This window comes from Nomascus leucogenys, chromosome 22a, assembly GCF_006542625.1.
Source record: "Nomascus leucogenys isolate Asia chromosome 22a, Asia_NLE_v1, whole genome shotgun sequence".
Classification (NCBI taxonomy): domain Eukaryota; kingdom Metazoa; phylum Chordata; class Mammalia; order Primates; family Hylobatidae; genus Nomascus; species Nomascus leucogenys.
In genome coordinates this window covers 96,068,630-96,083,187 of record NC_044402.1, presented here as the reverse complement: position 1 = coordinate 96,083,187, position 14,558 = coordinate 96,068,630, and the positions used below count along the sequence as shown (strand labels likewise).

Sequence of the window (14,558 nt, the reverse complement as noted above, 5' to 3'; positions counted from 1 at the left end):
TTGATAGCTGCTGATGCGGACTGCTCAGCTCCAAGTGTGTGTGAGGGTAAGGCTGGGAGAGGCAGAAATTCCTGATGGGGGCTGCTATTGCCTACAGCTCTCTGGACTTGGCAAATCATTTAAAGCTGACCCTTGAGCTTTTTGTGAAATCTCTTGTGAGTGTTTTCATGGGTTCTCCTTAGGCTCCCCTGCTGGACTCCTGTGACTGTGACTCTGTCACCTCTGGCAGTGCCTCTACTCAAGGTGGCTACTCCAAATCCTCCTCAGCTTCTGGTTCTCCAGCACTCCCCTCATACAGGCTCTTACCCTTGGGGTTTCCTCACCCTGTGGCAGAAGTCTTCTTAACCAGGGCACCTTTAAAATGACCCCCAGCTCCCATTCTCAGCCCACACTCTCCGTCTGCTCCTTGGGATTCCCACTGGATGGGCCCACTGTTGGAGGAGTGTGGCGACCTCACTTTTACCATCCTCTCCCTACTTTCCACCTTGCCCCAGCTGCGGGGGACGTATGTCAGCTCTCCAGGTGGCCCCATCAATTCCTTCTCACTAACTCGAACTTAGAGGGTAGACCCCACACAACCCTCCCTAGTGGGGGGTAGGGGAAGGGGACTCCCAGCATAACAGCTGTTCCCTACCAGGAAATCTCTTTGCAAATCCTCTTTCAAGTTGTATTTTCCCTGTTTCCTATTCTCCTTGTGGGTTTTAGAGACCTCTAATCAGTTCGAATTATCTCCTTTGACATTTCTCCATGGTGACCTGGGAGCACACATTGGAATTGTTATGTGTTGCCTTATGATGCTTCAGTAAGGACCTCCAAAATCTGTAATGCAGCGTTAAGTTAGATGAGCCCCCCATGATTTCTAAAAACCTGGGGTACACAGCTACGTGTGCATAGCTATGTGAACGTGTACACAGATGGACATACTTTGCTTGAAAAGCTGTAGAAACATACTTAATTCTGATATAATTTGGGATGAATATATCCCTATGCTATTTATAAATGAAAGAAATTTGCTATCATTTTAAAATATGGTAAATATAATGTAATATATGGAGAAAATAATGATGCGGCATCATTTCTTCTCATTACAGGAGGAATTCAAGAAATTGCTTTATGGCCTGTGTTTCTTTCATGCTTTGGTACAAGAAAGACGGAAATTTGGACCCCTAGGGTGGAATATTCCTTATGAGTTCAATGAGACTGATCTGAGAATCAGTGTACAGCAGCTCCACATGTTCCTGAACCAGTATGAGGTATCATAAAAATCACAGCAAGGACATTACTTATGTTGTTCTTTATCATGTTATAACTGTGTTATAGTAAGTGGGCACTTCTGAATAATTTCTACTCTTATGAAATGAATAGGAGAGTAGTTTCCAAGAGCTTATTAAGTAGTACTTTATTGTAACAGGATATTATAACTGCTATACTAAGTAGGACATCAGTTTGTCTATTAGAAACCCATGATATATCATTTATTTTGACACACAAACAGGGAGATCCAAAAAAAAGATAATATTATACTTATTTTGAAAAGGACTTGAGAAGACTATTAACCAGTTTCCAAAATGTAAAAAACAAACAGACCAATTTTCTTCCTTTGTGGAGTATGACTTTATTTTTAGGGAAATGTTGTTGTACCATTATTCCAGAGTTTGGACCATTTGTCAGGAAGAAAAAAAAATCTATTTAAGCCATTGGTGTTAACCTGGGGTGTAGATTGTGGAAAGAAGCCAAACAGCCTAATGTTGTCACATCAACCACATTTCAGCCTCTCCAATTCTGATGTACTCATACACACGCAACATGGCAGTACCCTTTCTCTCTTTGCTACTTATCAATGGGATTTTCGACATGCCTGTACCTTTGAAGAAGCACTTGGTAAATAAACCCAAATGTCCTATAAAAATATGAGGCCTTTTTCTGAAAGTTAATCCTCTAAATTTTGGCAATTTTGTTCAAATTTAGTTTGAAATCTATAACTAAATCATTTCATCAATTGAGTATTAAAAAGTTTTGGTTTTTGAAACTTTTAGTAAATTATGACTTTTTAAAAAGGCTTACAAACAGGAAGGCATTGCATTCTGTCTCTATAAAAGTAAAGAAGAAACTGAACAAAATAAATACTGAGAGTTCAGATGGTGTATCTAAACTTGTGTGAAGAATCTTTTATTTGGGCTTCTGTGTTTCATCAGACAAATTCTTATTCTATAGAATGAATTCAGAAAGCCTTCAATTCTGCAGCATCTAAATTTGACAAAGCATTCCAAAGAATCATAAATTTAATGAGCTTTGTTCTTGTAGTAACATTTATCCAAAAAATACACTAATAAGGGAGCAAAAATGCAGTGATACAGTGCCTGAGGAAGTATTCGAGCTATAATTACACTTTTCAAAACAAAAAACAATAAAAAAGGATGAGAAGCTCTTCCATTTAGGAATTTGTTCTGAACACTTGTAGGGTATATTCTAATTTAAAATATTATATAGTGAAGAGTCAGTTAAAAGTATGCAGGTATGCGAGGCTGGTTTAACATTACAAATTCGGTTAATGAATTAGAAGGCTGAAGAAGAAAAACCACATGATCATATCAATAGATGCAGAAAAAAATCTGAAAAAATCCAACTCATTCATGATTTAAAACAAAACAAAACAACAACCAAAAAAAAAAAAAAAAAAGCTCTCAGTAAACTAGGAATGGAGGGGAGCATCCTTAACTTGATTAAACAAATATACAAAAAACCTACAGCTAATTGTACTTAAATGGTGAGAAACTAGAAGCTTTCCCGCCAAGATCAGGAACAAGGTAATGATATCCTTTCTCACTACTGTTTTTCGTCATTGTACTAGAAGTCCTGGCTAATACAAGTCCTAGCTAAACAAGACCCTGTCTTAAAAAAATAAATAAATAAAATAAAATAAAACACACACACAAACACAGACTGAGAGAAAATGTTTGCAAAAGACATGTCCGAAAAAGGACTCTTATCCAAAATATCCAACAAACTCTTAAAACTCAACAATAAGGAAACAAAATACCTGGTTTAAAAATGGGTCGGCCAGGTGCAGTGGCTCACGCCTGTAATCCCAGCACTTTGGGAGGCCAAGGCAGGCAGATCACGAGGTCAGGAGATCGAGATCATCCTGGCTAACACGGTGAAACCCCGTCTCTACTAAAAATACAAAAAATCAGCCAGGTGTGATGGCACACGCCTGTAGTCCCAGCTACTCGGGAGGCTAAGGCAGGAGAATGGTGTGAACCTGGGAGGCGGGGCTTGCAATGAGCCAAGATCGTGCCACTGCACTCCAGCCTGGGTGACAGAGCAAGACTCCATCTCATAAAAAAAAAAAAAAAAAAAAAAGGGTCAAAGATTCTTAACAGACATCTCACTAATAAATATGTACAATATGACAAATAAGCATATGAAAGATGGTCCACATTATATGTCATCAGAGAAATAAAAACTAAAACGATGAGAGCCCATTACACATCTATTAGAATGACCAAAATCTGGAACATTGACATCACCAAATGCTAACAAGGATGTGGAGCAGCAGGAACTCTCATTAATTGCTGGTCTGGGTACAGCCACTATGGAAGATCCTTTAGCAGTTTCTTATAAAACTAAACATCCTTTTACCATATGATCCAGCAATCATGCTCCTTTGTGTTTTCCCAGTGCAGGTGAAAACTTAGGTCCACAAAAAAACCTGCATATAGATGTGTAGAAGCTTTATTCATAATTGGCAAAACTTGGAAGCAACCAAGATGTCCTTTAGTAGGTGAATGGATAAACTGTGATACATTCAGACAATGGGATATTATTCCTTGCTAAAAAGAAATAAGCTATTAAACCATAAAATGACATGGAGAAAACTTAAATGCATATTGCTAAGTGGGAGAGTACAGTCTGAAAAGCCTACGTAGTCTGTGATTTCAACTATATGACATCCTGAAAAAGGCAAAATTGTGGAGACAGTAAAATGATTATTGGTTCCCAAGGCTTAGGTAGGAAAGAAAAATGAATAGGTAGAACACAGATGATTTTTATTTAGGGCAGCAAAAGTATTCTATATGATACTATAATGATAGATACACAGCATTATGAATCTGTCCAAATCCATAGGATGTACAACACCAGGAGTGAACGCTAATGTCAACTGTGGACTTTGAGTCCTAATGAATGATGTGTCAGTATAGGCTCATCATTTGTAACATGTGTGCCACTTTGGTCATGGATGTTGATACTGGAGGAGGCTATGCAGGTATAGGGACAGGGAATATGTGGGAAATCCCCATACCTTTTGCCCCATTTTGCTGTGAACCTAAAACTGTTCTTTAGAAATAGTCTTAAAAAAAAAAAAAGTACAAATCAGTGAAAAAATCTGGTTAACTATGAGTGATTTGGAATGTTATGCCATGCCAACTAATTTGGTGGTTATTCTATTGTTATTGGTGTGTTTTTTGGAGACTATTTTTGCCTTTTAGAAAGATCACTCTTGCAACAGAATGGAGGGCGGATTAGAGAGACTTCGCTGGCAGGCTGGTTTTAGGAGATACTAGGAGTTGAATTGTGTCCCTGTAAAAGACATGTTGAAGTCTTAATCCATGGTAATTCAGAATGTGACATTATTTTGGGATGGGGTCGTTGTGAGTGTAATTAGTTAAGTTAAAATGTGGTCATTTGGGAGTAGGGTGGGCCGTTTATCTAATATGACTAGTGTCATTATAAAAAGAGAAATCTGAACACACACAGAGAGGGAAGGCAGCCATGTGAAGACAGAGGCAGAGATTGGAGTTGTGCTGCCACAAGCCAAGGAACACCTGGAGCTACAACTAGAGGAGGCTGGGAAAGATCCTTATAGAGGCTTGAGAGAGAGTGTGGCCTGCCAGTCCCTTGATTTCAGACTTTTAGGCTCCAGCACTGTTAGAAAATAAATTTCTATCATTTTAAGCCACCTGTTGGTGTCACAGGAAAGTAATACAGGAGACTATCATGATAACCCAGGCAGATAACGGTAAGAGTCTAAACGAAATCATTTGAGCAAGATTAGGGAACATGGTAGAGATACAGTGGATATGTAGGGGGAGTGATTGAAATGATAAAGGGAGAGGGAGAAGCCTTGTTGATGTGAGTTTTCTGGTGTGGACTGGTGATGATTTCATTCATTAATCCAGACAGGGAATAGAACCAGGCATTAATAGGTATAGAGCAGATGGGTGAGTGGATATCCAGGTAAAAATGTATTTTAGGCTCTTGGCATATAGATACAAAACTCAAGGGAAGAGAGAGCACAAAATAGAGATTTATAAATTATTCAAGTGTTAGGAGAAGGCTGAAAATAGATGAGATTTAAAGGGGAGGCCTTGTGCTGTAGAAAAAGAAGAGAACAAAGATTATGTGTTGGTGAGCACCAAAACGCAATGGTAGGAGAGAGAACAGAAGACGTGGAGGGCAGATGGTGCAGCTAGGAAAAAAAGCAGGAGCGAGCAAGCTGAGTAAATAAAGTATCAAAAATAGTTCATCCCATTAAATGCTGGAGAGAATAAATTAAGTGCCTGCTGGATTTGCAACAGTAATTTCAAAAGTGGTGTGTCTTTTTAAATGCTGAATTCCATCTAACTTTCAGGACTTTGCAGAAATAATACAGGTTTTTTTTGGAAAAAAATGGCTAATTTACACATGTTTTTCTGTGTTTCTTTTAGTTCATTTACAGTGAAAGAATATGATATTTAAATGTATTAAATAAAAAATGATAAATAATTATGTGGTACAAGTATGAGCTATTTCACTTTCTTCAAGAATCTTTAAATGACATGTTTCACTGACCAAAGTGGGTCCTTCTATTAAATGACAAGTCGGCAAGTGCTTCACATTCCTCCAGCATAGTAACTGTATTGCAAACTTGACAAAACTGCTATTCTTGAGTCACGTATACTTCATCATGAGTTAAAGAGGGATCCTTTGTGGAATGTGGATTCATAGCTCCCTTTGATATTATTAAGCCTAATGCACTCCTTCTTGAACAATCGACATTAGAAAATGGAAGAGGTATTCGATAAATGAAGTTAGAATAATTGGTTATTTGCTAAAGTAGATTCTTCATATGTAATTTCTGTTGGATCAAAAAAGACTAAATAGAAGAAATTTAAAGTGTAAAAAGAAAATTTAGGTTGATATATATTATCTACTTGGCAGATGGGCAATTGCTTTGTCATTCTTGTTTTGGTAGGGGTGCGTGTGTGTGTGTGTGTGTGTGTGTGTGTGTGTGTGTATAAGACCCACCTCTCACCCCTCATTCTGACCCTGATACCCAAGGCAACCATTTTCACATCCTGGGGCATATGCGCCTGGACATTTTCCTGTGCATATATAGATACACATATATAAACACAATACACACCTAATTTTTTCTCAAAAACATTATTATAGTGCACATATTTATCTTCAGCTTACTTTTTCTTACCTACATATGTTGTGGATAACTTTCAAAGTAGATAGAGATCTTCGTTTTAATGACCACTTACACAGCATTTCCCCTTTTTGATACTTAAGATGTTCTTTTCTTTTTGTGTTTTGCTAGTTAAGGTTAAAATGAACTTCTTATATAACCATGAATACTAGTTGTTGACTTCAAGCCCTGTTTTCAGCTACTCTGTCCCGCTGCTAATTGTCTCAACCCTCTTGTAACAAGGAACAGGGAAACAATCCAAGGAGCCGACTGCCACTATCTCTAGAAAGTTTAGTAATCTACATGCCCACCAACCCACCCACCCCTGGGGAAAACACTCCTCAATTTAATTGGCCCTGGATTTGACCAAGCTTCTGAGAGAAACAACAGGTAGCATTTACCTCATGGACTCTCAGGGGCATGTTGGCCAAGTTTAACCCTTATGAAATTCTCCTCCTCCACATCTCGTCTATGTCTACGTCACAAAGCCTTCTCAGGGGCTAGCTGATCCACCTCTACCTCATTTACTACTTATTTGATTTGCATTGAGCTTTCTTATTGTATTTCATTTTCTTATTGTACTTCATTTTTCTGGCGTGAGGGCCTGTCAACAGCGCAAGCCCAGGCAGTGTGTGTATCTCATCAAACTCCGCTCGCATTTGCAGTTGGAAGCACGTAAATATTCTGCAATTCTTCCTGATTTGATTTGTTTTTTTCACAAGGGCTTTGTCACTGACACGTGTTCTCCTAAATTCACTGCCTTAAGTTCTAGTTCTACCAAATAACAAGTCTTATAATTTCCAGCATCTAATTCAATAAATTTCCCCTCTCTAATCACGACTTCTTACCCTAGTGCTGCTGTTTCTGCTTGAAAGGATTGCTCGAAGTGGGATCACTAGAATGTCGGATCTATGTGCTTTAGATTTTAGTAGGTAACTGTAAGGAGGACATAGAAAGCACAAAAATGATGAAAAAATTCTCAAGAGATTACTATATTTTAGTATAAAAATATATATTTTTTGAGATATATATATATATTTTGAGATAGAGTCTTGCCCTGTTGCCAAGGCTGGAGTGCAATGGCACGATCTCGGCTCACTGCAACCTCTGCCTCCCAGGTTCAAGTGATTCTCATGCCTCAGCCTCCTGAGTAGCTGGGGTTACAGGTGCTTGCCATCACATCCAGCTAATTTTTGTATTTTTAGTAGAGATGGGGTTTCACTATGTTGGCCAGGCTGGTATCAAACTCCTGACCTCCAGTGATCTACCTGCCTCAGCCTCCCAAAGCGCTGGGATTACAAGTGTGAGCCACCACACCTGGCCTAGCATAAAATATTTTTAAATATTTCTATATTAAACTAAAACATCATAGAAGTAAAAGATAAATGGATAAAATATTTAAAATTTTATCTGAAAGACTGATTCAATTTTTACAAAGAGCTTTTGAATAAGAAAAAGAAGATAATCATTTAAATTAGGAAAACATATAAAAGATCAGAGTGAATAATTTATAAAATAAGAAATACAAATGGTGAATAAGAATTTTGAGAGTGCCAATGTCAAAATCAAAATTAAAAATAATTATATTGCTTTATTGTCAATTATTTTCCTAAATGATAATACTCTGTTTTCTTGAGAGCAGTGAGAAATAGAATTTTCTGTACTGCTTGTGGGTGTGTGAGTATTTATGCTCAGGATAAAATAAATTGCAATGTGAAAAATCAACACCATTGCATTCATAAACATTAAAAATTCTATACACTAAAGAACATAATAAAATAATTTTTAAAACTAAGTAGAAAAAATATTTCTTCTTAGTTTGAAAAATCAAAGTCAGTTTATAAAAGAGTATATACAAAGAAGTACTATAAAAACTTTAATAGGGCAGGGTGCAGTGGTTCATGCCTGTAATCCCAGCACTTTGGGAGGCTGAGGCAGTGGATTGCCAGAGCCTGGGAGTTCGAGGTCAGCCTGGGCAACATGGTGAAACCCCACCATTATATAAAATACAAAAACTAGCCGGGCATGGTGGCATATGCCTGTAGTCTCAGCTACTAGAGAGGCTGAGGTAGGAGGATCTCTTTAACCCTGGAGGTGGAGACAGTGAGCCCTGATCACACCACTGTACTCCAGCCTGGGTGACAGAGCAAGACTCTGACTCAAAAAACAAACAAAAAAAACCTACAAAACTTTAATAGGAAAAATAGATAGGAGGCTAGTTTAAAAAGAACAACAAATGTTATCAAACATATGACATAATTGTGGACCTCACTATTGTTCTAGAAATGCAAATTAAAATAATATTATCGACCTACCATATTAGCAAAGATTTTAAAACTGGCTGCTACAAATGCTTCAGCTTTTTGGAAAAGCAGACTGGTAATGTTTATAAATTGCTTTTTATAAGCTTCTTTCTTTGGAAAGAAAATAGTAATTTCCTTTTCAGGAATCTAGACTGAAGAATCATTAGACATTTTAAGAAATGTATATTTAATGAACATAATTCAGCACATTGAAAATTAGAAGCAACGAAAGTGTTTAATATTAAAAAACAGTTATGAAAATGGTATTTTCAAAGAATGTTTTATGAAATTGTAAAAGAAATCATGTAAGAATTTGTGAAAAAAAAGTGTACAGTCTGGCTGGGAGCGGTAGCTCAACACCTGTAATCCCAGCACTTTGGGAGGCCAAGGCAGGCGGATCATGAGGTCAGGATCGAGATCATCCTGGCTAACATGGTGAAACCCCATCTCTACTAAAAATATAAAAAATTAGCTGGGCGTGGTGGCACACGCCTGTAGTCCCAGCTACTCGGGAGGCTGAGGCAGGAGAAACGCTTGAACCCAGGAGGTGGAGGTTGCAGTGAGCTGAGATCGTGCCATTGCACTCCAGCCTGGGCAACAAGAATGAAACTCAGTCTCAAAAAAAAAAAAAAATGTGTACAATTGTGTATATATATATATATATATATATATATATATATATATATATGATTCAAATTGTCAAATATATATGGATATTGAAAGGTGGTAAAGTAACACTGCTGATCTCTGAGTTTTATTTTATATATATATATATATGTATATATATTTTTTTCATACAGGGTCTTGCTCTGTCACCCAGGCTGGAGAGTAGTGGCATGATTATTGTTCACTGCAGCTTCGATCCTCCTACCTCAGCCGTGTCCCTAGCTGGGACTATAGGCATGTACTACTATACCTGGTTAATTTTTTTTTTTTTTTGGTAGGGACAGGGTCTCCCCATGTTGCCCAGGCTGTTCTCAAATTATTGGGCTCAAGTGATTCTCCCGCCTTGGCCTCTCAAAGTGCTGGGATTACAGTTGTGAGCCACGTTCCCCGCCCTCTGAATTATACTGTATCTGCTTTGCATGTCACTCAGCTGTGCAAAGTTTTCATAGATGACATTATGATCTAATTCATTTGTATCTGGCACATAGTAGGTGTTGAAATAATTTTGGCTGAATAGACAATAAATTCACAAGTTAATAGAGGAGCTCCATTCTCAGCATTGACTGGATGGAAATAAAAAGCCAGAAAAGAAGTGAACAGCCCTGGGAAAAATGGCAACAATTAGCAGGGAAGCATATGAAGGGAAGTTGTGTTAATGCAAACTTTTTGTAAGATGTTTAATTTAATAATAGGAAAAAACAAGAAACATGGTTCTGTATAACATGCTCCTGACAACTGGTTGACCGACACGTGCTCTCTATTTTAGGAACTGCCGTATGAGGCTCTGCGGTACATGACTGGCGAATGCAATTATGGAGGCAGAGTGACCGATGACTGGGACCGGCGCACGCTCCGCAGCATCCTAAACAAATTCTTCAATCCCGAATTAGTTGAAAATTCAGACTATAAGTTCGACTCAAGTGGCATCTATTTTGTTCCTCCTTCTGGTGATGTAAGTATGCCCTTCAAAAAAACTAAAAGCAGTAAGACATGAAATTATTTTGGTGGTGGTGATATTTTTTAAATGGTGATTTTGCTGCAGGCCTTGTTATTTTGTTACCCTTGTCTGTGCTTTCTTCAGTCATATAGGGATAAAACAAAGCTCATGCTATAGGTGGAGTTAGGGGTTTCCTGTTCTCTGTAATGTAAGAAGTATCAGAAACGTGGCTCACGCTTTTTCAGTGACCTGAAGTTCTGTCATCATAAACTCAGTCCTTTGGCTAAAAAGACATTGTCCCCAATTAAAATGGAAATACATAAGAGATGGTATTAGCAAAATATTATTAGCAGTAGTAGTTAATATTTATAATTATTTGGAAGCCAGTTACAAGTAATTATCTCACTAGAGCATCAAATTAACATTGGTATTATTATTTTATCCCTTTTACAAATGAGAAAGCAGGTTCATTACAGTAGAATAATTTGCCCAAGGCCACACAGGTAAGAAGGTGGCAGCGAGACACAGAACCACCTGCAGCACAAGACCAAGATTCCCTTCTGCTCTTCTCCAGTCCTGTCCACTGCCTTCTGATGATCACACTGGATTTCTAGAGATTGCTAGGACAATCAAGTTGGTTCTCATTTTATTCCCAGAAGTCAAAGGGCATATATTGAAAGTTAAACACAAGCAACAGAAACACATACTGTAACCCCCCAACCCTAACCTCATCTTCCACTAGGATTAATGCTAGCCAAGGGCAGATGTTGGTATAGATAAAGGGAAAAATCACTCCCAATGCTTAGGTCCCTGATTGGGTACAGCAAGTCAACATGGGAGCTGGGGTAACAAGATCTCCAATGATGAATTGCCAAGTGAGAAAAAAGCAAGATGAAGTAAGGTGTTTGTAAAGGGACCTAAATCGTAAAGCCATCCATGACCAAACCCCCTTTGCCATGTGTGTGTGTGGATGTTTGTATATGATTATATGAGCATCAAGGAAGGTATGAAATTTTAATAGAAGTCCATTTAAACAAAGTATAAAATATGTGTGTATGCATAAAAAGAAGTGTAATGTTAATGGTGATTATCTCAGAATAACAGAATTTTAAATAATTTTTACTTTTTTGAATTGGGTGAATTTTTTACAGTAAGAGTAAACAGAATCAGAGTAAATCAGAAAAAAATATTTTTATTGTGATAAATTAAGAATAATCATCAGCAAAATATGACACAAAGATTTCTCTGTAGGTAATTTCTAAATGAAGTTACCAGGATTCCCCTCCCGCCATTAAAAAACCCATTCCAATTGAATGGTACATTTTCTTTTTCTCTGTAAATATGTTCTTTTTTTTTCCTCGAGACGGAATTTCACTCTTCTTGCCCAGGCTGGAGTGTAATGGCGCAATCTCGGCTAACCGCAACCTCTGTCTCCTGGGTTCAAGTGATTCTCCTGTCTCAGCCTCCTGAGTAGCTGGGATCACAGGCGTGTGCCACCAGGCCCGACTAATTTTGGATTTTTAGTAGAGATGGGGTTTCTCCATGTTGGTCAGGCTGGTCTCAAACTCCCGACCTCAAGTACTCCACCCACCTCGGCCTCCCAAAGTGCTGGGATTACAGGCGTGAGCCACTGTGCCTGGCTGTTCATATTTGTTTTTAAACTTTGGCCCAGGCTGAAAGAAAGTGAAAGCACTCAATGTTCAGTGTCACAGGCCTATCCAGTCAATAACTTGAGTATTGAAAACTGCCTCTTTTCTGTGAAAAGTTCTAGAAAGTAATTGATTTCTAACCTCCTGACTTCTTGTTATTCACCTCTGCAGCACAAAAGCTACATTGAATACACAAAGACTCTGCCACTGACCCCAGCACCAGAAATCTTTGGGATGAATGCCAATGCAGATATCACTAAGGATCAGTCAGAAACTCAGCTGCTGTTTAATAACATTCTTCTTACACAGGTGTGTGATCTGTATAGGAGCTGGCTTCTGAGGCCTAGGAAGGATGCTCCCCAGGCACGTGTGCCAGCACCGAACAGGCTTCCTTACACAATTCTGTTCAAGTGGAGAAACATTTAAAGGAAAAGACAAAAATACATACATAACTTAAATAAGGATTTGAACACCAAGTACATGAACGTATGTTTTTTTTTTTTTTTCATCAATCTTTTTTTGGGAACCAAGGCATATTCTTTAAGTATCATTCTGCTTCTAGGAATTTCATTTTGCCTTTCTTGCCCTACCTAAATACATCATACATCATGTCCCTTTTAAATTTCTTTAAAGAGGAAGAAGAATTTCAAAGATGCTTGGGAAGCAGTTTGATGAGAGAATTCATCTAAAGTTTTACCTATTTTATTTTCCAGTCCCCTAGTATTTCAACAGCTGTTCCAGAATATTTAAACTGATTTACATGGACACAGTTTCATTCACACTCATATTTTATCGGATTTATATTAGTATAACATTTAAAATATAATTGCAATAGTAAGTACAAAATAAATTTAAAAGTATAGGAGAAGAATTCATAGACGCAGCTCTCCTGGAGAGCGCATAAGCGCATTGGGGTGTGGGAAAGCAATCTGCAAAGACACCAGAATTTAGCTGCCATGAGCACAGGTCAGTACATTTTAATGAAAAACATTTGCTAATCTTGCTTGTCTATTAAGACATAGATTGGGTTTATCACAATTCAGAGGTAAAGAGACCAGAACTACAGAGCTTGGAGAGCAAGTTAATGATGACAAGACTTTTTGTATGTAACTAATTTATCTTGGAAAAAATAAAAGAGGAAGCTATCTTGTATTGTTATTCCTTTAGAAGATATGCTCAGTTGTTAATTTAATTTGTTTTTGAAAGGAAATTAGTCCAAATGGCAAGAGTTCCCATAATGATTCAGTAAACTTTTGATGAATTAAGGAAGAATAATCAGTCAAGCAAATTATCCTATTAACTGAATTGTAACTGATCTTTTTATGGCATCTCAGAGTAAAAATGACAACAGTTAATACTTTTGTATAGTGCTTACTCTGTACTAGTGTTGTTCTAAGTGCTATTATGTATAACAATGTAATGCTAATGACAGTCCTATGAAGTAGGGTCTAACTATTGCTATTCCCATTTTACAGTGAGAAAAGTGAGGCACAGAAAGATTAAGTAGTTTGCCCAAAGTCAGCCTGTACGATTTCAAATTAGGACTCAAAACCAAGCGGTCTGGCTCCTACCAGTTTGGCTCCAGAATCTTGTGTTCTAAACCACTATGCTATATTCTCTTTCCAGATTCTGAAAGTGGGATGAGAACTAGAAGGCAGATAACCAGAGATTCTTAAAAAGCTAAAAATTAGAAGGATAATGTGGACTATTCATTAGTAATAGCATAATGGAATAATGGAAGAGTCCATGGAACTCCTATCTCTGGTCTACTCTACTATGACATTTTCTAATAAGGGAAAAGGAACAAAGACTATTTTTACATCCATTTTAGATATTGATAGCACTAAAATCAGTTATTGCCTGGGCATAAAAGTGTATGTGCAAACATGAATGAGTAGCTCTTTAGGAGCATTAGATTGCATGTAATACACAACAGTCTGACAACAGGACATTAACAGTGTCTTTTGGCTTTCCTTAAACTTGATGGGGTGTGTCACATTACAGAATACTGAAACAGTGGGGTCATTCTAACAGAAAATGACTCCGAACCAAACAAATAAGTTTAAATACACAAGGGGTATCTTTTCTCTTTCAATCCTCAAACTCAGATTGGCAAATACAATTATAGGAATGGGTAAGCAGTAGTTCAGTGATTCTAGATTGGGTTTATCACAATTCAGAGGTAAAGAGACCAGAACTGCAGAGCTTGGAGAGCAAGTTAATGATGACAAGACTTTTTGTATTTAACTAATTTATCTTGGAAAAAATAAAAGAGGAAGCTATCAGAGCTAAGAAGTTTGCTTGTGCAGAGCTCCTTTGCTTGTGGTTAACTGCCACACACTATTTAGAATAGAAAAATTGTTTCAACTTAGAATATTATAAAACTAGATAATAGTCTAGGATCTCTGAAAAGGTTAAACTTTCTGATGTCTCTGAAAATGAATTCCACTTATCTTTAAGAGGAAAATAACCCTTAGAAGATTCCAGATGCTATTTGTGATAACTCTAAAGAAAGACAGTAAAGAGGAAAAAGCTAAGATAAATAATTA

General features: G+C 37.5%; 1 protein-coding gene across 1 annotated transcript in view; it reads left to right on the top strand.

The window, feature by feature from the left end:
• Window positions 1-14,558, top strand: part of DNAH7 (dynein axonemal heavy chain 7) — a 332,081-nt gene that overhangs the window by 285,738 nt on the left and 31,785 nt on the right. Inside the window, exons 58-60 of the mRNA XM_030802541.1 lie at window positions 1,092-1,253; window positions 10,190-10,375; window positions 12,181-12,318. Of these exons, the coding sequence (XP_030658401.1) occupies window positions 1,092-1,253; window positions 10,190-10,375; window positions 12,181-12,318 (486 nt within the window). The remainder of the gene's footprint in view (window positions 1-1,091; window positions 1,254-10,189; window positions 10,376-12,180; window positions 12,319-14,558) is intronic.